Source organism: Pan paniscus, chromosome 12 (genome assembly GCF_029289425.2).
Source record: "Pan paniscus chromosome 12, NHGRI_mPanPan1-v2.0_pri, whole genome shotgun sequence".
NCBI lineage: Eukaryota > Metazoa > Chordata > Mammalia > Primates > Hominidae > Pan > Pan paniscus.
In genome coordinates this window covers 101,702,588-101,725,052 of record NC_073261.2, presented here as the reverse complement: position 1 = coordinate 101,725,052, position 22,465 = coordinate 101,702,588, and the positions used below count along the sequence as shown (strand labels likewise).

At 43.4% G+C, this 22,465-nt stretch overlaps 2 protein-coding genes across 8 annotated transcripts in view; one reads left to right on the top strand and one right to left on the bottom strand.

Moving 5' to 3' along the window:
* The window catches only part of CENPO (centromere protein O), a 29,216-nt gene extending 7,394 nt beyond the window's left edge, over positions 1-21,822 (top strand). For both annotated transcript variants that reach the window (XM_003827029.7, XM_003827030.7), the window contains 4 exons: positions 13,857-13,974; positions 14,981-15,240; positions 16,134-16,305; positions 17,117-21,822. In XM_003827029.7, the coding sequence (XP_003827077.3) occupies positions 13,857-13,974; positions 14,981-15,240; positions 16,134-16,305; positions 17,117-17,253 (687 nt within the window). In that variant the 3' untranslated portion in view covers positions 17,254-21,822. The remainder of the gene's footprint in view (positions 1-13,856; positions 13,975-14,980; positions 15,241-16,133; positions 16,306-17,116) is intronic.
* The window catches only part of ADCY3 (adenylate cyclase 3), a 101,092-nt gene continuing 97,251 nt past the window's right edge, over positions 18,625-22,465 (bottom strand). For all 6 annotated transcript variants that reach the window (XM_063595042.1, XM_063595040.1, XM_063595041.1 and 3 more), the window contains exons 19-22: positions 21,957-22,076; positions 20,964-21,087; positions 20,172-20,296; positions 18,625-19,570 (exon numbers count right to left, since the gene is read on the bottom strand). In XM_063595042.1, coding sequence (XP_063451112.1) covers positions 19,388-19,570; positions 20,172-20,296; positions 20,964-21,087; positions 21,957-22,076 — 552 coding nt within the window. In that variant the 3' untranslated portion in view covers positions 18,625-19,387. The remainder of the gene's footprint in view (positions 19,571-20,171; positions 20,297-20,963; positions 21,088-21,956; positions 22,077-22,465) is intronic.

The following is a 22,465-nucleotide window of genomic DNA, read 5'->3' as shown; positions in this document are numbered from 1 at the left end:
TGTGTTCTCATTGTTCAATTCCCACCTATGAGTGAGAACATGCAGTGTTTGGTTTTTTGTCCTTGCGATAGTTTGCTGAGAATGATGGTTTCCAGCTTCATCCATGTCCCCACAAAGGACATGAACTCATCCTTTTTTATGGCTGCATAATATTCCATGGTGTATATGTGCCACATTTTCTTAATCCAGTCTATCATTGTTGGACATTTGGGTTGGTTCCAAGTCTTTGCTATTGTGAATAGTGCTGCAATAAACATACGTGTGCATGTGTCTTTATAGCAGCATGTTTTATAATCCTTTGGGTATATACCCAGTAATGGGATGGCTGGGTCAAATGGTATTTCTAGTTCTAGATCCCTGAGGAATCGCCACACTGACTTCCACAATGGTTGAACTAGTTTACAGTCCCACCAACAGTGTAAAAGTGTTCCTATTTCTCCACATCCTCTCCAGCACCTGTTGTTTCCTGACTTTTTAATGATCGCCATTCTAACTGGTATGAGATGGTATCTCATTGTGGCTTTGATTTGCATTTCTCTGATGGCCAGTGATGGTGAGCATTTTTTCATGTGTCTTTTGGCTGCAGAAATGTCTTCTTTTGAGAAGTGTCTGTTCATATCCTTTGCCCACTTTTTGATGGGGTTGTTTGTTTTTTTCTTGTACATTTGTTTGAGTTCATTGTAGATTCTGGATATAAGCCCTTTGTCAGATGAGTAGATTGGAAAAATTTTCTCCCATTCTGTAGGTTGCCTGTTCACTCTAATGGTAGTTTCTTTTGCTGTGCAGAAGCTCTTTAGTTTAATTAGATCCCATTTGTCAATTTTGGCTTTTGTTGCCATTGCTTTTGGTGTTTTAGACATGAAGTCCTTGCCCATGCCTATGTCCTGAATGGTATTGCCTAGGTTTTCTTCTAGGATTTTTATGGTTTTAGGTCTAACTTTTAAGTCTTTAATCCATCTTGAATTAATTTTTGTGTAAGGTGTAAGGAAGGGATCCAGTTTCAGCTTTCTGCATATGGCTAGCCAGTTTTCCCAGCACCATTTATTAAATAGGGAATCCTTCTCCATTTCTTGTTTTTGTCAGGTTTGTCAAAGATCAGATAGTTGTAGATATGCGGCATTATTTCTGAGGCTTCTGTTCTGTTCCATTGGTCTGTATCTCTGTTTTGGTACCAGTACCATGCTGTTTTGGTTACTGTAGCCTTGTAGTATAGTTTGAAGTCAGGTAGCGTGATGCCTCCAGCTTTGTTCTTTTGGCTTAGGATTGTCTTGGCAATGGGGGCTCTTTTTTGGTTCCATATGAACTTTAAAGTAGTTTTTTCCAATTCTGTGAAGAAAGTCATTGGTAGCTTGATGGGGATGGCATTGAATCCATAAATTAGCTTGGGCAGTATGGCCATTTTCACAATATTGATTCTTCCTATCCATGAGCATGGAATGTTCTCCCATTTGTTTGTGTCCTCTTTTATTTCGTTGATTAGTGGTTTGTAGTTGTCCTTGAAGAGGTCCTTCACATCCCTTGTAAGTTGGATTCCTGGGTATTTTATTCTCTTTGTAGCAGTTGTGAGTGGGAGTTCACTCATGATTTGGCTCTCTGTTTGTTTGTTATTGGTGTATAAGAATGCTTGTGATTTTTGCACATTGATTTTGTATCCTGAGACTTTGCTGAAGTTGCCTATCAGCTTAAGGAGATTTTGGGCTGAGACAATGGGGTTTTCTAGATATACAATCATGTCATCTGCAAACAGGGACAATTTGACTTCCTCTTTTCCTAATTGAATACCCTTTATTTCCTTCTCCTGCCTGATTGCCCTGGCCAGAACTTCCAACACTATGTTGAATAGGAGTGGTGAGAGAGGGCATCTCTGTCTTGTGCCAGTTTTCAAAGGGAATGCTTCCAGTTTTTGCCCATTCAGTGTGATATTGGCTGTGGGTTTGTCATAGATAGCTCTTATTATTTTGAGATACGTCCCATCAATAACTAATTTATTGAGAGTTTTTAGCATGAAGGGTTGTTGAATTTTGTCAAAGGCCTTTTCTGCATCTATTGAGATAATCATGTGGTTTTTGTCTTTGGTTCTGTTTATACGCTGGATTACGTTTATTGATTTGTGTATGTTGAACCAGCCTTGCATCCCAGGGATGAAGCCCACTTGATCATGGTGGATAAGCTTTTTGATGTGCTGCTGGATTTGGGTTGCCAGTATTTTATTGAGGATTTTTGCATCGATGTTCATCAGGGATATTGGTCTAAAATTCTCTTTTTTGGTTGCATCTCTGCCCGGCTTTGGTATCAGGATGATGCTGGCCTCATAAAATGAGTTAGGGAGGATTCCCTCTTTTTCTATTGATTGGAATAGTTTCAGAAGGAATGGTACCAGCTCTTCCTTATACCTCTGGTAGAATTTGGCTGTGAATCTATCTGGTCTTGGACTTTTTTTGGTTGGTAGGCTATTAATTATTGCCTCAATTTCAGAGCCTGTTATTGGTCTATTCAGAGGTTCAACTTCTTCCTGGTTTAGTCTTGGGAAGAATGTATGCGTCCAGGAATTTATCCATTTCTTCTAGATTTTCTAGTTTATTTGCGTAGAGGTGTTTATAGTATTCTCTGATGGTAGTTTGTATTTCTGTGGGATCGGTGGTGATATCCCCTTTATCATTTTTTATTGCATCTATTTGATTCTTCTCTCCTTTCTTCTTTATTAGTCTTGCTAGTGGTCTATCAATTTTGTTGATCTTTTCAAAAAACCAGCTCCTGCATTCATTGACTTTTTGAAGGGTTTTTTGTGTCTCTATTTCCTTCAGTTCTGCTCTGATCTTAGTTATTTCTTGCCTTCTGCTAGCTTTTGAATGTGTTTGCTGTTGCTTCTCTAGTTCTTTTAATTGTGATGTTAGGGTGTCAATTTTAGATCTTTCCTTTCTCTTGTAGGCATTTAGTGCTATAAATTTCCGTCTACACACTGCTTTGAATGTGTCCCAAAGATTCTGGTATGTTGTGTCTTTGTTCTCGTTGGTTTCAAAGAACATCTTTATTTCTGCCTTCATTTCGTTATGTACCCAGTAGTCATTCAGGAACAGGTTGTTCAGTTTCCATGTAGTTGAGTTGTTTTGAGTGAATTTCTTAATCCTGAGTTGTAGTTTGATTGCACTGTGGTCTGAGAGACAGTTTGTTATAATTTCTGTTCTTTTACATTTGCCGAGGAGTGCTTTACTTCCAACTATGTGGTCAATTTTGGAATAGGTGTGGTGTGGTGCTGAAAAAAATGTATATTCTGTTGATTTGGGGTGGAGAGTTCTGTAGATGTCTGTTAGGTCCGCTTGGTGCAGAGCTGAGTTCAGTTCCTGGATATCCTTGTTAACTTTCTGTCTCGTTGATCTGTCTAATGTTGATGGTGGGGTGTTAAAGTCTCCCATTATTACTGTGTGGGAGTCTAAGTCTCTTTGTAGGTCTCTAAGGACTTGCTTTATGAGTCTGGGTGCTCCTGTATTGGGTGCATATATATTTAGGATAGTTAGCTCTTCTCGTTGAATTGATCCCTTTACCATTATGTAATGGTCTTCTTTGTCTCTTTTGATCTTTGTTGGTTGAAAGTCTGTTTTGTCAGAGACTAGGATTGCAACCCCTGCTTTTTTTTTGTTTTCCATTTGCTTGGTAGATCTTCCTCCATCCCTTTATTTTGAGCCTAAGTGTGTCTCTGCACGTGAGATGGGTCTCCTGAATACAGCACACTGATGGGTCTTGACTATCCAGTTTGCCAGTCTGTGTCTTTTAATTGGAGCATTTAGTCTATTTACATTTAAGGTTAATATTGTTATGTGTGAATTTGATCCTGTCATTATGATGTTAGCTGGTTATTTTGCCCATTAATTCATGCAGTTTCTTCATAGCATTGCTGGTCTTTACAATTTGGCATGTTTTTGCAGTGGCTGGTACCGGTTGTTCCTTTCCATGTTTAGCACTTCCTTCAGGAGCTCTTTTAGGGCAGGCCTGGTGGTGACAAAATCTCTCAGCATTTGCTTTTCTGTAAAGGATTTTATTTCTCCTTCACTTATGAAGCTTAGTTTGGCTGGATATGAAATTCTGGGTTGAGAATTCTTTTCTTTAAGAATGTTGAACATTGGCCCCCACTCTCTTCTGACTTGTAGAGTTTGTGCCGAGAGATCAGCTGTTAGTCTGATGGGCTTCCCTTTGTGGGTAACCCGACCTTTCTCTCTGGCTGCCCTTAACATTTTTTCCTTCATTTCAACTTTGGTGAATCTGACAATTATGTGTCTTGGGGTTGCTCTTCTCAAGGAGTATCTTTGTGGCGTTCTCCGTAGTTCCTGAATGTGAATATTGGCCTGCCTTACTAGTTTGGGGAAGTTCTCATGGATAATATCCTGCAGAGTGTTTTCCAACTTCGTTCCATTCTCCCCATCACTTTCAGGTACACCTATCAGACGTAGATTTGGTCTTTTCGCATAGTCCCATATTTCTTGGAGGCTTTGTTCGTTTCTTTTTATTCTTTTTTCTCTAAACTTCTTTTCTTGCTTCATTTCATTCATTTCATCTTTCATCACTGATACCCTTTCTTCCAGTTGATCGAATCGGCTACTGAGGCTTGTGCATTCGTCACGTGGGTCTTGCGCCATGGTTTTCAGCTCCATCAGGTCCTTTAAGGACTTCTCTGCATTGGTTATTCTAGTTAGCCATTCGTGTAATTTTTTTCAAGGTTTTTAACTTCTTTGCCATGGGTTCGAACTTCCTCCTTTAGCTCGGAGTAGTTTGATTGTCTGAAGCCTTCTTCTCTCAACTCGTCAAAGTCATTCTCTGTCCAGCTTTGTTCCATTGCTGGTGAGGAGCTGCGTTCCTTTGGAGGAGGAGAGGCGCTCTGATTTTTAGAGTTTCCAGTTTTTCTGCTCTGTTTTTTCCCCATCTTTGTGGTTTTATCTACCTTTGGTCTTTGATGATAGTGACGTACAGATGGGGTTTTGGTGTGGATGTCCTTTCTGTTTGTTAGTTTTCCTTCTAACAGTCAGGACTCTCAGCTGCAGGTCTGTTGGATTTTGCTGGAGGTCCACTCCAGACGCTGTTTGCCTGGGTATCAGCAGCGGAGGTTGCAGAGCAGCGAATGTTGGTGAACAGCAAATGCTGCTGCCTGATCGTTCCTCTGGAAGTTTTGTCTCAGAGGAGTGTACCCAGCTGTGTGAGGTGTCAGTCTGCCCCTACTGGGGGGTACCTCCCAGTTAGGCTACTCGGGGGTCAGGGACCCACTTGAGGAGGCAGTCTGTCCGTTCTCAGACCTCCAGCTGCGTGCTGGGAGAACCACTACTCTCTTCAAAGCTATCAGACAGGGACATTTAAGTCTGCAGAGTTTTCTGCTGCCTTTTGTTTGGCTATGCCCTGCCCCCAGAGGTGGAGTCTACAGAGGCAGGCAGGCCTCCTTGAGCTGCAGTGGGCTCCACCCAGTTCGAGCTTCCAGGCCGCTTTGTTTACCTACTCAAGCCTCGGCAAGGGTGGGCGCCCCTCCCCCAGCCTTGCTGCTGCCTTGCAGTTTGATCTCAGCCTGTTTTGTGCTAGCAATGAGCAGGCTCTTTGGGCGTAGGACCCTCTGAGCCAGGCGCGGGATATAATCTCCTGGTGTGCCGTTTGCTAAGACAGTTGGAAAAGCGCAGTATTAGGGTGGGAGTGACCCTATTTTCCAGGTGCCGTCTGTCACCCCTGTCTTTGACTAGGAAAGGGAATTCCCTGACCCCTTGCTCTTCCTGGGTGAGGCGATGCCTCGCCCTGCTTTGGCTCACACTCGGTGTGCTGCACCCACTGTCCTGCACCCACGGTCCGACACTTCCCAGAGAGATGAACCCGGTACCTCAGTTGGAAATGCAGAAATCACCCGTCTTCTGCGTCGCTCACGCTGGGAGCTGTAGACTGGGGCTGTTCCTATTCGGCCATCTTGGCTCCACCCCCTCACCTAACATTGTCAGGCACTACTGGTAAGCCAGGCAAGTTCTTCCTGACAGGTTCTTAACCTGCCCTAATAAACACCTAAGTTTGTTACCTCAATCATATACATATTGGGTATATGCCTGGTAGAATTGCTGAGTCATAGGATATGTATATTAGGTTTAGTAAATACTGCCAGTTTTTGAAAGTGATTGTACTAGTTTTATATTCCCAGCAATAGTTGTATAAGATTTCCCTTGTTTTGCATTTTTACCAATACTTGAAGTGGCCTGCCTTGAGTTGTTGATACTTGTGTCATTTTTGACATCTGTCATCCAGACTCAACCTCCTAGGGAGCTTGACCCTTCCCTTTTTTCAGTTTTCTCTCTAGCCTAGGTTCAGTCAGCAAGACCTATCAGATTTTTCTTTTATATTGCCTTTGTCCTTCCTCCATTGCCACAGCTCAAATATTAGTCATATATGGAGTAAATATCAGGTGATTTGGATATCAGGATTATGACAGTAGTCTGCCAGTTGGTGCATCTTCTAGTATTTCTGCTTTTCCAATAAATCCTGCACAGCCAAGAAAATGCTTCATGTAACACCGCACCATTGCTCTGCTCAAAAGCCGTCAACAACCCTTCATTGCCCCTGGGATATCAGCCTTCCTCCCCCTCTTCCTTTTCCACCTGTACCTCTCTTCCTTCCTCCCTTCTTCCGTTCTTTTTTTTTAAATTAAAGTGTAATATATATGAAGTGCACTATGACAGAGATTAAAGTATAGAGCATTACCAATACCCCAGAAGCCTCCAGTTTGCCTCTTCCTAGTCTTCTCTTAAGGTACCCACTATTCTGATTTCTGTCACCATACATAGGTTTTACCTGATTTTGAACTTTATATAAATGTTAAAAAGCTAATTTATAGCTTAAAAAGTACAAACTCTTATGTCTGGCTTCTTTTGCTGAATGTTCTGACTGTGAGATTCACCTACACTCTGCTTATAGTGCTCATTTTTTTAATTGCTAAATAGCAATTCTATTTTATGAGTATACTACATTTATTTACCCATTCTACTGTGATGACATTTGGGTTATTGGGGTTATTTCACTTTGGGACAATTATGAATGCTGCTGCTGTTAACATTTTGTGTGTTTCTGTCCTTTGATATAAAAATATACACTTACATATTGGGTATATGCCTAGTAGAATTGTTGGTTCATAGGATATGCATGTTAGGTTTAGTAAATTCTGGCAGTTTTTGAAAGTGATTGTACCAGTTTTACATTCCCAGCAATAGTGTTAAATTCCATTGTCTTGCATTTTTACCAATACTTGCTATTGTCAGTTTTAAAAATTTGTCATTCTGGTGGGAGTGTAATAATATCTCATTTTGGATTGAATTTGCATTTGCTTCATAACCAGTGATGGTGAGTCCCTGTATTGAACATTTGAAAATCTTCTGTTGCGAAGTGTGCTTTATTCAAGGCCTTTGTGAAATTTTTATTAGGTTGTCCATCTATTAAATTGTAGAAATCTTTACATATTTTGAGTGAGTTCTTTGTTGTTGGGTATCTGTATTAGTCTTCCTTAGACTGTGGCTTGTATTTTCACTCTCTAATGGTGTCTTGTGATGAAAATCTTTGTTTTAATGAAGTTTGATTTAGTAATTAAACTTTATTCTTAGTGCCCTTGTTTCTTGTTTAATAAATCTTTGTCTAACTTAAGATCATGCTGATTTTTTCCAGGTATTTTATTTTTTTATTTATTTTTATTTTTTTGTTTTTGAGACAGAGTCTCACTTTGTTGCCCAGGCAGGAGTGCAGTGGCACGATCCGGCACCCTCCACCTCCTGGGTTCAAGAGATTCTTCTGCCTCAGCCTCCCGAGTAGCTGGGATTACAGGCATGTGCCCGGCTAATTTTTGTATTTTTAGTAGAGACGGGGTTTCTCTATTGTTGGCCAGGCTAGTCTCGAACTCCTGACCTCAGGTTATCCACCCGCCTCAGCCTCCCAAAGTGCTGGGATTACAGGCGTGAGCCGCCGCGCCTGGCCAGGTAATAAAAGAGCCACCTGGCTCTTTTATTTATAGTTTGTGAAGAGTTTTAATCATGATATTATGATATTAAATTTTCTCAAATATTTTTACTGCATATATTAAGGGAATCATATGTTTTCTCCCTTATTTTATTAATTTGTGGTATATATTGATTGCTGTTTAAATGATAAATTGCCCTCACATTCTCATAGTAAACCTAATTTGGTTTGATGTATCATCTTTTTAATATAATGCTAAATCTGACTTGCTGATATTAGTTATTAGAACTTTTGCATCTAAATTCATGAGAGAGACTGCCCTATGATTTTTTTTGTGGTAACTTTGTCAGGTTTTGGCATCAAGTCTTATGTTGCTCTCAGAAAGCAGGTTGAGACATTTTCTTTTTTTTCTATTCTTTGAAAGACTTTAGATAAAATTGGTGTTATTTTTTCTTACATTTTGATGAGGAATTCCCCGGTGAAGCTCTTTGGGCCTTCTCTGTGGGAAGGTTTTAATTTCCGATCCAATTTCTTTGATCAGCATAAGCTGTTCAGATTTCCTGTTTCTTCTTGGGTCACTTTTGGTATGTTGCATTTTGCAGTTTGTTCATTTTATGTAAACTCTCACATTTAAAGTTTGAAATTTTTTTAAAACAACCAATGTCTTGTGACTAGGATGGATCAGTGATGATGTCTCATTTTTTATTCTGATATTGGTCATTTGTGGTTGCTCTCACTCCATTTCTGTCTCCTCGATCAGTCTTGGTGTGTTTTATCACTTTTGTGCCTTTTTTCAAAGAACCAACTTTTGGCTTTGCTGATTTTCTCTCGTTCATTTGTTTTGTATTTTCATTGATTTCTGCTCATTATTATTTTCTTCCATTACTCTCTGAATTTTAGTTGTTCCTTTAGCTTCTTGAGACGAATACTTTATTGATATCTTTTAGTCTTCTTTTCTCTTAAATACATTTAAAGTTAAAAATTTTCCCTCTAACCACAGGTTTAAATGTGTCCCACAAGTTTTTCTTTTTCTTTTTCTTTTTTTTGTTTGTATTTTTTCTTTTTTGTTTTTTGTATTGTTTTTTCCTTTTATACCCCACAAGTTTTGATATATTTTCATTATCATTTCAATTCAAATATTGTTAATTTCCACTGTGTTATCTTCTTTGGCCCGTGGGTTTGTTTTATAAGTGTACTAATTAATTTCCAAAAATTTGGGTATTTGGTTTTTTTTTTAAGTTACTAATTTATAGCTTAATTCCATATGGTCAGCGAATGACTCAGCATGTGGTCAGTTTTTGTAAATATTCCATGTGCATTAAATGTGGACTTTGCATTTGTTGGCTCTTATATTCTATATATATCAAATAGGCCTAGTGTGTTCATCATGTTGTTTAAATATCTTACATCCTTAGCTGGGTGTGGTGGCACATACCTGTAATCCCAGCTACTTGGGAGGCTGAGGCAGGAGAATGACTTGAACCTGGGAGGCAGGGGTTACAGTGAGCCGAGATCATGTCACTCTACTCCAGCCTGGGCAACAGAGTGAAACTCTGTCTCAAAAAAAAAAAAAAAAAAAAAAAAAAACTTACATTCTTATTGATTTACTTGTCTACTTGTTTTATTACTGAAATAGATTTTTTAAAATCTCCCACTGTGATTGTAGATGAATTTTTCCCCTTTTATTCTATGTTTCTGTATATATTGGGTGGCAACAAATTTAGGACTACTGTATCTTCCTGATTTAGTTGACTTTTTTTAATTATGAAATATTCCTTTTAATTTAATTAAACTTCTTGCCTTAAAATCTATTTTGATATTGGCCGGGTGTGGTGGCTCACGCCTGTAATCCCAGCCGTTTGTGAGACTAGGGTGAGAGGATCTCTTGAGCCTAGGAGTTTGAGATCAGCCTGGGCAGCATAGTGAGAGCCCCTCATCTTTAAAACAAAATTAAAAATTAAAAAAAAATTACTTTGATGAATCCTAGTACAATAGTAACTTTTTTGGTTAACGTTTGCAGGTTAAGGTTTCTTTTTTTTTTTTTTTTTTTTTTTTTGAGATGGAGTTTTGCTCTTGTCGCCCAGGCTGGAGTGCAATGGTGCCATCTCGGCTCACTGGAACCTCTGCCTCCCGGGTTCAAGCGATTCTCATTCCTCAGCCTCCCAAGTAGCTGGGACTAGAGGTGCTCGCCACCACGCTCAGCTAATTTTTGTATTTTTAGTAGAGGTGGGGTTTCACCACATTGGCCAGGCTGGTCTCGAACTCCTGACCTCAGGTGATCTGCCCACCTCGGCCTCCCACAGTGCTGGGATTACAGGTGTGAGCCACCGCACCCAGCCTGCAGGGTAAGTTTTTTCTGTCTTTCTGCTTCCAATCTTTAAATGACTTTACGTTTAAGGTAGTCTTCTTGTAAATAGCATATAGCTAGATATTTTTAATCCATCTTGACAATTGTCTATTATTATTATTTATTATTGTTATTTTTTTTTGAGACAGAGTCTCACTCTGTCGCCGAGGCTGGAGTGCAGTGGCGAGATCTCAGCTCACTGCAATTTCTGCCTCTTGGCTTCAAGTGATTCTCATGCCTCAGCCTCCCAAGTAGGTGGGATTACAGACGTGCACCACCACGCCTGGCTAATTTTTGTATTTTTAGTAGAGACAAGGGTTTCGCCATGTTGGCCAGGCTGGTCTTGAACTCCTGGCCTCAAGTGATCTGCCGGTCCTGGCCTGCCAAAGTGCTGGGATTATAGGTGTGAGCCACTATGCCTGGCCAATGTTTGTCTTTTAATTGGAGTATTTAGTCCATGAACTTTTTTTTTTTTTTTTTTTTGAGACGGAGCCTCGCTCTGTCACCCAGGCTGGAGTGCAGTGGCACTATCTCAGCTCACTGCAACCTCCGCCTCCTGATTCAAGCGATTCTCCTGCCTCAGCCTCCTGAGTAGCTGGGATTACAGGTGCCCGCCACCACACCCAGCTAATTTTTTGTTTTTTGTTTTTTGTTTTTGAGACGGAGTCTCACTCTGTTGCCCAGGCTGGAGTGCAGTGGTGCGGTCTTGGCTCACTGCAAGCTCCGCCTCCTGGGTTCATGCCATTCTCCTGCCTCAGCCTCCTGAGTAGCTGGGACTACAGGCGCCCGCCACCACGCCCAGCTGATTTTTTGTATTTTTAGTAGAGACGGGGTTTTACCATGTTAGCCAGGATGGGCTTGATCTCCTGACCTCGTGATCCACCTGCCTCGGCCTCCTAAAATGCTGGGATTACAGGCGTGAGCCACTGCGCCCGGCCAATTTTTTTGTATTTTTAGTAGAGACGGGGTTTCACCATGTTGGCCAGTCTGGTCTCGAACTCCTGACCTCATGATCTGCCCGCTTTGGCCTCCCAAAGTGCTGGAATTACAGGTGTGAGCCACCGCGCCTGGCAAGTCCATGAACTTTTAATGTGATTACTGATCTATTTGGATCTCAATCTACCATAGTATTTTATTGTCTTATTTGTCACGTATAGTCAACATTCCTTTAGCGTTAGACATATATTTACCCTTTCAGTGCTCTTCATTTTCACATTTCCATCTGCGATTATTTTCTTTCAGTTAAGTAGCTCCTTTTGGTACTTCTTTTGGTATTGCTGGCAGTAAAATCTCCATATTTGTTTGTCTGAAGACATCTTTATTTCACTATGTTTTTTATTTTTTAAGAGTATATTTGGTGAGTATATAATTAGATATTAGAATTTATTTTCTTTCAAACTTTATATCATTCTGTTGTGTTCTAGGGCCATAGTATCTTGTCAGGTGTGAAGTTTTGGCCTTATTAGTCAGGTGTTAATCTTCTGTTTGTGAATATAATATGTCTTTTTCTTCGGGCTTAAGATTTTCTTTGTCTTTGGTTTTTAGCAATTTTAGATCAATGTGGCTAAGCATGATTTTTTTTTTATCCTGTTTGGTGCTTGTAAAGCTTCTTTAATTGATGTTTTTCATCTATTTTACAACATTGGCCAATATCTCTTTAAATAGTGCATCTTCTCAGTTTTTCTCTATTTCTGGGGCTCCCACGTATGGGTGTTTTTGTTTTTGTTTTCTGTGACCTATGTCTTAGTAATTTTCTAATCTTATTTTTTTCTCTGTGCTTTAATCTGGATATGAAAATATGCCTATTTTCCACTCCACGTAAGATCTTATTTGTCTAGTTGGCTTTTAAATCTATTAAAATTCTAATTTGAGTTACTGTATTTTTTTGGTTCTAAGATTTCTGTCTCATTCTTTTCTGTATAGATTCCAGCTCTTTGGTCTGGGTTTCCATCTTTCAGCCTGTTTTAATGGCCATGCCCCATTATTCAAATAGCTGAATCCCTTGGCATCCGTTCTGTTGTCTTCTTTTTCCTCTTGGCTTTCAGTCATCTGTTTCTCTTTCCTGGTATGCCTGTAGTTTTTTTTTTTTTTTTTTTTTTTTTAATTCAATGATGAGTATTGTGTATGAAAAAATATACGGAGGTCAGGTGCTGTGGCTCACGCCTGTAATCCCAGCACTTTGGGAGGCCAAGGCGGGTGGATCATCTAACGTCAGGAGTTCAAGACCAGCCTGGCCAACATGGTGAAACCCTGTCTCTACTAAAAATACAAAAATTAGCGAGGCGTGGTGGCGCACACCTGTAATCCCAGCTACTCGGGAGGCTGAGGGAGGAGAATGGCTTGAACCCGGGAGGCGGAGGTTGCAGTGAGCCGAGATTGTGCCATTGCACTCCAGCCTGGGTAACAGCAAAACTCTGTCTGGAAAAAAGAAAGAAAGAAGGAAAAATATACGGGTTCTGAGTATGTTATCTTCCTCCAGAGGAAATTTTAGTGTTTTTCTGGCAAGTAGATCGTGTATGGGCACATCACCTTTATTCAGTTGAGGTGGTCTATTTCCGGTTTCCCTTACTCCTAGGGCTTAGCTTTTTTTAGGACCTTCAGTTGAAAGTTTGGGAGTGTGTTGGAGATGGGTCTATTAAGGCTCCTGTTCCCTGGCAGGCCCTGAAATCCACATTTTGTTCTAGCAAAATCTCTGCTTGGCTTTTTCCCCTTTAGCAGCTTCTTTCCGTTTGGTTTCTCAGTCCCCAGTCACACCTGTGCAGCTTAGGAATTAGCAAATGCCGGGAGGGAAGATTGCAAGCAGAACGTAGAGTTCCCGTTTCTATGGAATCTTGGCCCGTAGAAAGTCTGCTTTGATACCATTAATGTCCAGTGTTTGTTCCGGATGAGACTGCTGCGGAGTCTAGTTTATGCCTTTCTATGTGGCCCAGTGTGCCTTGCATATGAATAAGGAAATGCTCTGAGGCCAGAGGCTGCAGGGAAGCCAGCTCAGAGCATTTGTCAGTACTCTCCAATCCTGGCTATTTGGATCCTTCTGGAATGCCTTCAAACCATTTGCTCTCTTTGCTTGCTTGTTTCTTTTTGGTATTTTATCCAGCTTGCATAGTTGTTCTCAGAGGGCGGGTCAGCCTGGTACCTTCTGCTGGGCCATAGCTAGCAGCATAAGCCTTGGAGCCCTGGCACTTGAAACCCCACACTGTCCAAGCACAACTTACCCAGCCTTGCCTCTTCACAGCCACCTGTTTTGTCCACCCTGTGCTTAGCCTAGACTTTCCACACAACCTTTTCTTGCTGCTCTCTCAGTCCTGTCCATTCCCATCAAAAATCGAATTGTTCTTCAGACCTGTACAATCTCCACTTCTGATTCCTGGCATTGTGACCCATGAGATTCTTCCTCTGCAGTGAATTCATAGCAATAACTGACCGGCCACTGTAGCATTTCTTGATGTATTATATCATGTGCCTTGCATTTAGCTTTCATCCAGTTGGGTGAGGGCGGGGATGTTGTAGTGTACCTCTTTGTACCAAGATTGATTTGCTGCATATCTTGCAGGTGAAAGCATGTATTGCCAATGTAGAACCCAACCAAACAGTGGAGATCAATGAGCAAGAAGCATTGGAAGAGAAATTGGAAAATGTGAAAGCCATTCTGCAGGCGTATCATTTTACAGGTTTTGTTTGTTTTTTTAACCTAATTTAGTCTGGGTCTGCCTCTAGTGAGTTAGTTTGCTAGATGTGTTATCAGTCCTGGAATTATTTCATAATTTATAGTATTTTACACCCTCTGCCCTCATCACTCACACACACACACACACACACACACACACACAGCTGACGTGCTATTTGTAGGCCTATCTTCACCTACAAGATTGACTGGCCCCTTTGTACAGCAGCTGAGTTGGTGGCTGGCTTATTCCATTCATTTTAACAGTTCGTCATGTGCCAGACCTTGTACTAGAACTGTCTTTACTGCTGGCTTGTTTTATGCTACTAGTGAAATAGTTTGAACTTTTCAAGTCTCCGTTTCACCGTAAATAGGGATTTATTCTCCCATCTATGCCACAAGATAATTGTGGGAAGAACTGGGGACTGTGACAAATTATTTCACACTCAGAAATAAAGAATAGCTATAAATTAAATTTTTGGCCTTGCTCATGCCTGTAATCCCATCACTTTGGGAGGCTGAGGCAGGATTACTTGAGTCCAGGAGTTCGAGACCAGCCTGGGCAACATAGCAAGACCTCATCTCTACTAAAAATTTAAAAATGAGCCAGGTGAGGTGGCATGCGCTTGTGGTCCCAGCTGTTTGGGAGGCTGAGATGGGAGGATGATTTAAGCCCAGGAAGTTGAGGTTGCAGTGAGCTGAGATCGTGCCACTGCACTCCAGCCTGGGTGACAGAGTGAAACCCTATCTCAAAAAAAAAAAAAAAAAAAAAATTTCTCAATAGTTTGACATTTAGGATGTTTTTTCATTTTTACCATTCTTCCATGGTTTTAACAACTCAGTCTCAAAGTGAGCCGGAGCCAAGGGGAAGAGTGAGCCTATGATACTCATTGAACAAACATTTGTGTACAAAGTGTACATATTCTAGGCACTGTGGAAGCTACTGGAGGCACAGATGAGTAAGACATCACCTTGGCCTGCTGTCTATTGAGGTGTCTTCTTGTTTGCCTCAGGCCTCAGTGGTAAACTGACCAGCCGAGGAGTTTGTGTCTGCATCAGTACTGCTTTTGAGGGGAACCTATTGGATTCCTATTTTGTGGACCTTGTCATACAGAAACCACTCCGGATACATCACCATTCAGTCCCAGTCTTCATTCCCCTGGAAGAGATAGCTGCAAAATATTTACAGACCAACATCCAGCACTTCCTGTTCAGTCTCTGCGAGTACCTGAATGCTTACTCTGGGAGGAAGTACCAGGCAGACCGGCTTCAGGTATCTCTCTGGGATGTTATATGCCTCATCCGTGGGCCCAAGATCAACTTAAAAGGGGAAAAGGGGGATGTTTTTTGTATTTTCAGTGTTTCCTGTGAGTTAGAAGTTTGACCATTACCTTTCCGATGCTTGTTTCTTATTTATATAAAAGCACTATCCCACCCTCTTTTCTTTTGAAACTCTGGATGGCGTTGAAGCTTGGGTATTGGTTAAAGGATTATGCACCCCTGAATGGTGGTCTTCAAGCTTTTATCGTAAGATTGTACAGAGTGCAGTTGCTATACTTTTGATCCATCAGGGATTTATGGCGTGCCTACTATGTACCATACCGAGTGCCTTGCTGAACCTTGGGTATAGATCTCATTACAGAAGAAAGGTTTCTGCAGTGCCATGGAACAATGCTGTCCATCTTCCCCTAAACTCTAGCCTACCTTTTTGGGTTGCAGTTGAGCTAAGGTTGGGTGAAAAAAGTAGATAGGAAATTAATGCAAATAGGCTGTAAGTGCCTCCTACAAGCTTAGCATTTCCCCCTCTATGGATTTGGAGTAACTCTGAAGCTCTCAGCTGTAGATTTAACTTAAATTGAAATGTGGATGCAGTCATGAAGCATCTTAGCCGTGTAACGTCAGTGAAGTTTTTGCAGAAACAGTCTCTTGCGAAGCTGTACCCCTGGCCATTTAGGCCTATAGGCCTTTCCAGGCTGCCAGTGACTCTTAGTTATCTTAGGCATCTTTTTCATTAGTCCTTTTTTCAGACCTTTTTCTGTCCCTCATTTATTTCTCTGAAATGTAATCGATGGGCCTCTTTTTGGTTGACATAATGGAAGGGTCAGTAAACACCACCTTTGGAACTGCAGTCATCCTCTACTTCGTTTTGTTCCTCACCCCTCTTAGAGTGACTTTGCAGCCCTCCTGACTGGGCCCTTGCAGAGAAACCCACTGTGTAACTTGCTGTCATTTAGTTACAAACTGGATCCAGGGGGTCAGTCCTTCCCGTTCTGTGCTAGATTGCTGTATAAGGACCTCACAGCAACTCTTCCCACTGACGTCACCGTGACATGTCAAGGTAAGAAGGGTGCCTCAGTGCAGAAATTCTCATATCCCAGTTTATTTGAGTGAAACAGGGAAAATAGGTAGAATCCATGAAGTAGACCTCTTGAGACACTTTCTCTGTTTATATACTATACATTACTCAGACCGGTAAGATAGAACATTCTTGTTTCTACCAGTCTTTTCCTTCCTCTTTGTAAATGGTAAACATGATTGTCCCCATTTTCCCTTCTCCTTTGCCCACCCACCTCAGCAGTGTTCTCGCAGCCTATGATTTGTTTTCACTGGGGGCCCTGCTTCAGGAAAGACACCTAATGATAAGGCTGAGTCATGGGTCAGTTATGGTGGATGGAGCCAGAAGACTCATTTCACTGTGAAGACAAATGGACATGACACGTCAGCACACACTTACTCCTCCCTACGGAGCAGTCTCTAAATGGAAATCCTTCCAGACTGGCTGAGAGAGAGATTTTTTGGTGAACCTGTTTCAGTTAAATGTGACATGGGCAATAATGAAAAATTGGGTGAAATGTTTTTAGGAGGCAGAAATTTTGAAGCTGCCCCAGATTTCACACCATCGGTCTTTGATTTCTCTGCGCAGTTGGATTCAAGTCCCCAGTCTCTAGATTGCATTGGTCCAGTAAGGGGCAGCCTTAGTCCAGACCAAAAAAAAAAAAAAAAAAAAGCTGTATGGGTCCAGTGGGTCCAGAATATCAGTGATCCAGGTTCCGATTCCCCCAGCTGCACTGAATGAGATTGAATATCAGTGATCCAGGCTGCGATTCCCCCAGCTGCACTGAATGAGATTGATGGAATCTTTCTTTTAGGAGTGGAAGTATTATCCACTTCATGGGAGGAGCAACGAGCATCTCATGAAACTCTGTTCTGTACGAAGCCCTTGCATCAAGTGTTTGCCTCATTTACAAGAAAAGGAGAAAAGTTGGATATGAGTCTGGTCTCCTAATAGATTGTTTTCACTGCACTGGGAGCACATCAGAGGTAAGTAACCAGTACTGAAGACAGTACCAGGTGGGTAGTACTGTCTGATGAAGGGTACATCACCCTTCTGATGAAAACAGACACCTCCTGTTCATCTGGATGGAAGAGCAGGTTTGAGTATAGACACTGGCATTTTTGAACAATTCCCATGATCGCCTGGTCCCTTCTTAAAATGCTCAAGATGTTTTTTAAAGGTATTAGTTGATCATACATTTTAGTTGAAAATCATTTGTGGGGCAATAAAAGCCATTTTTTGAAAAAGGTGTATCACTCAAGAAGTACTTATGGAAAAATATCAAATTATTGAGGGCATTAACTTCTGGGAAAGACCAGGCAATTAAGTTGTCACAGTAACTGCTACTAATTTAATGCCAGGAATAGAGATGCCAAAAATCCTAAAATTTTCAGAAAGGGCTCTCACAGAAATGTAGCACTCCACTAAAACTGCAATAGCTTGATTCTGTTGAGAAACACTGATCTAAATAAATGGAAAAATAACCCACATTCACTAATGAAGATAATAAGGAAGACCCAATATTTTTTTTTTTTAAAAAAGGAAAGTATTTTTAGCTTTTATGGAAGCTTTAAGTAATTTTTCCTCATTTTCCTGTTTGAAACTTTTGAAAAGGAAGTTCTTCAGTGTTTGGTTAGGCGCAGTGTATTCTAGGCCACTGCTTTATAAATATGGTGTGAGAAAGCAGTAGGATAAAATAATCAGGGTTCAGTGTGTCTCATATTTTGTTTCCTAAAAGTTTAGTAGAGCTGTGAATGTACTAGGAAGTCCCCTCTGAAAAAGTACAGTTAGTTAGAAATCTGCCCATAAACTCAGGGGGACTCAGGCGCCCCCCGGGTCTTCCCTCTCCTGCAGGCTCTCCGGTTAGTGTCCTGATTTGCCGTAACCATGGGCCTCTGACCTGCTGGCACCTCTGGTTCCTTGGCGTGTGGGTCACTCACAGATATGAAAACCTGTGTGTCTGGCTGACCAGGTTCTCCTGTAGCCCTCCCTTGCCCAGGCACAGATAGGAGTCAGGAGTCATGACTAGCCCAAGGCCACGTTCAGACTTAACCCTGCAATGGCCACGAAGTAACCTCCGTGTGGGAGAGCTCCAGGAACAGTGCAGGGGACTAAAGCCAGCTTGGAGTACCCTTTAGAAGAAAGTTTAAGAATAAAAGAGACAGATAGGGCCAGGCAGCAGGCGTTCCGGGGTACAGTGAGCTATGATGAGACCTTCAAGCTCTTGCCTTCCAGGCCTGTGGTGGGGACCAGTGGCATGAGTCAGCAAAGTACCAGCACTCCTCAGATAAGTGATGATATTAACAGAATTTCCACAATCACTTTCAAGTTGAATAAAGCTTTTAATAAAACAGTCTTGTTCTTTATCAATACCTGTAAATTCTCTTAAAGCAGTAGCAAAGGCGACTGTAGCAAGAGCTCAAAAGGCAAGGCAATATCGGAAAGTGTATTTAACAGAAGATTAAAAATATAAATGTAGAAGATCTGTTTATATATTTTTCTTTCAGAAATAAATCCCCCCTCCCCTGCCAGGTGAAAGGAAATATTGCACTTTCTGTTCTCATGACTAAGGGGACAGGAGTTCCAGAAGAACCTTTCAAGATGATCAGGAACACCAGGACGAGGGCCGTCTCACCTCACTCGGACCACATGGAGACCTCCCTTCAAAATGGGAGCCATGTCCTGCCCCACCAAGCCCTGTCTGAAGTGGAGCTTCCCCGCCTGTGCTCCCTCCACAGTCCCGGAAAGCCCAGCGGCAAAGGCAGCTTTGTCCCAGCTCTGCCACCCTCCTGCTCACAGTGGTCAGGGCCCCTCAGGGGCAAGGACGGCAGGGATTGGAACGAGGGCTCTGGAAGGACTGTTCAGCCCTATGCCTAAGACCCCTATGCTGGGGACACTACAGGCACACAGAGGAATAGCAGGGCCACCCTCAGAGCTCACACATCCACGAACAAATGAAGGCTGAGGAGATTTCTAAACCTAAAGTCCATGAGTGTGCACTTCAATCCAGGAAGGTCGGGACTTCCTTCAGTTTCAAAAAATAAATTCTCCCTTCCGGTTTGGACTGTTGCAGGCTCGAGGCCATTCAGGAGTTGTCCACCACCTGGTGGGGCAGTGTGACAGAGGGGCCATTGGGGAAGGTGGCTAGCTTATCCCGCCCCTTCAAGAAGAAGGTCAGCAGCTCCCCCTTCCCCTTCACAAAGATGGGGCCTCGCCTCACAAAGCGGAAGCCGTACTCTCGGAGGATGACTTGGGTTTCTTCTACCACCTGGAGAGGGAGGGGGAGCAAGAACGTGGCGTTACAGGGGGAGCCTAGACTGAGGGCGGGTGGGGGCTTTGGGTGGTTGGAGCCGAGCACTGATCCATGGGTCCCAAGCAGTACGGGACACTCCCCAAGCCTCCCAGGGCCAAGCCCTTCCACCCGTGGCGAGCAGCGGGTGGGAAGGAGAACCCTGGAGTGACTGGCTGGCGGCCTCCTCTCATCCAGAGACTTCTCTCCTAGGATGGCCATGGGTGGCAGCACTGTTACCTGGAAACTGCCAGTGCCTGCTCTTCTGTCCCTTTGCCCCTTTCGTGGAGCTTTTCTGCCAGACCCCACTGAGACAGATCACAAGGTATTAGAAGGTTCATACCCAGAGGTAGGCCATATGCATCCAGAACTTCAGCCCAGATTTTGTGGATGGGTGGAAGTGTTTCTTCCTGTGCTGAGGCTAGCTATTGCAGAGATTCCTTTCCACTCGCCCCACGTCTCTGCCTCTGGACTTACTGTTCGGGGCCAGGGTGGGAGGCAGGGGCACGTGGGAAAGCACTGTTCCAGTTTTGTTCTCATGCCGAGTCTGAGCACGTGCCAGCTGTGCCACTGGACATACCTGAATGTTGCCCATGACCCCCGTGGACTCCATCCTGCTGGCTACATTGACTGTATTGCCCCAGATGTCGTAGTGTGGTTTCCGGGCTCCGATGACCCCAGCCAGAACCCCGCCTTTGTTCATGCCTAGGGTAGAGGCATTAAGTTCAGCACAGCCACAGGCCACACCTTGTTATGGGCCTCAGAAGCCATCTCCTCTCCAGACCTGTACCACAAAACTCCTAATGTAACACATCATTGTCCTCATTCAACTTGGCTGTATGCTATTGGAGGGTGGAAATCACGTCTCCTGTTTATCCGTGTGCTTGTTAGGTGTCAGCCGCCACCCTCCCCCATATGCAGATTTACTCGGCATGGTAGTGGCCAGCTTCTAACACAGCTGGTATTTCAAGTCTCCTGGGACCTCACTCAGGAATGATACCCCCTCAGTAGAAGCAGCAGGTGATCTTAACTCCTTTCAAAGAGCAGGCCTGTCTGGGAAGCCATGCCCTCAGCAGGCACAGCAACCCCTCTGGAAATGGATCACAAACTCACTTCTCACCCAGGCAGGCCAAGCTTCTATTGTAACAGTAGGCACAGTATAGTCTGATCATCACATCAGCTGGGTTTTTGGTTTAGTCATCTAGAGTCGTCTGGACTAAAGGTCTTTCAGGTCTCCTTGCCCTGTGAGTGCGTGAACCTCCCCACCCGAATTGCCTCAGTTGTCCTGAGCCTCATGTCTCTCCTGGTGGTGGGCCAGGCCCCTGCATGGGAAGGGAGCCTGCTGCGGGGCAGGCCAGCTGGGGGTGCTCACCTATGCGCAGCATGAAGTTATTGAAGGACTGGTTGTTGATGTTGGTGAGCGTATCCTTCATGGCCAGCGCGAAGTCGGCCAGGTCAGCCAGGTGCTGCCAGCGCTCTCTCTCGGACTTGTCTTCCTGTGCCAGGGGACCGTGGAGAAAGTGTCAGGGGCCGCTCACTGCAGCAGCCTGCTCTGCTGCCTTCCCTGGCAGTGTTCTGGGGGTGGATTCCCTACACCTAGATGTTCAAGGCCTTACTCTTCCTCCCACAAAGGAGTCGCAGCCACGCTAGCTCTGACTTGCCACTGTGACAAAGTTCACATAGCAGGTCTCGGCAAAGACTGGGCAATTGAGCAGAGGAGACGGACCTGTGAGTCTGACCGCGAGGCGGGCCCCTTCACCTTGGCTGGGCCTGGTCCTGGTCCTTAGGTTAGTCAGGTTGTCCTTGTTTGGATCCCTCAACTAGGTGATAAGCACTGGAGGGGGATGACCTGCCTTGGACGTGTTTCTGTAACCTCATCCATATAATAGGGCCGTGGGATGGTTGTAGAGGTAAAGCAGGATGATGGTGTTTTAAGACCAGAGCTTGGGACCAGGGCTCCTACACCTAATTTTCTCTCCTGGTAGCTGAACAAAGGTCTAAATTAGCTTAACAAAAGAACAGGCTGCCGTCAGCCAGAGTTCTGAAGGCCATGCTTTCAGTTTCCCTTGTTGACAATTGCTCTCCAGTTCCCATGAAAGCACAGAGCCTTAGGGGGCCTGGCCACAGAACACAACCATCTTAGGCCTGAGCTGTGAACAGCAGGGGGTTGTGTGTCTGTTCTGTTTCTCTGCTTGCCGAACTTTCTCAATAAACCCTATTTCTTATTTATATTTACGTGGTGCTGGTGGTGTGTGTCTGGGACCGCTTTGCACAGCAGTTCTTGTTTTCCCCATGCTAGGTCTGGGCTGCCAATCTCTTGCCTTGGGGGCAGAGCCGTATCTCTCTGGCTACTGGGGTTAGCTACCTTGTTGGAGCTGGCAAAGCCATTGGTGTTGACATCGGGGGTGACTCCTGAAGCCGCCATATACGTGCTGCCAATGGTTTTGATCTTGGTGATCACCCGGAACTTGGGATTGTCCAGGAGCTGAGGCCAGGATTCAGGAAAGAATTGTCAGCAGTCAAGGGAGAGGAATGACCCAACCCAGTGACAGATGTACCTGTTTACAAGGACCCCACTAAACCCAGGAGACACTTTCCTATCAAAGTTGTTACTTAGTCTACCGCTTATCTGCCACATGATCCTGGGAGAACTTCCTAACTTTCTGGGCCTGTTTCCACAACCTCAACACTGACATAAAATCGGCAGTCTCCTAGGGGGGCTCCGCGCGTGTGTAAAAGCATTCTCCCTGGTATACAGGTCACCCAGTCAATGCTGACCGGCTCTGAATTTGAGGAGACAGTCCCAGGACAGAGAGGTCTCCAGATGTTGCTTGGCCAGTCCTTATCCTGTGACCCTGTGGGTGATTTCCCGGG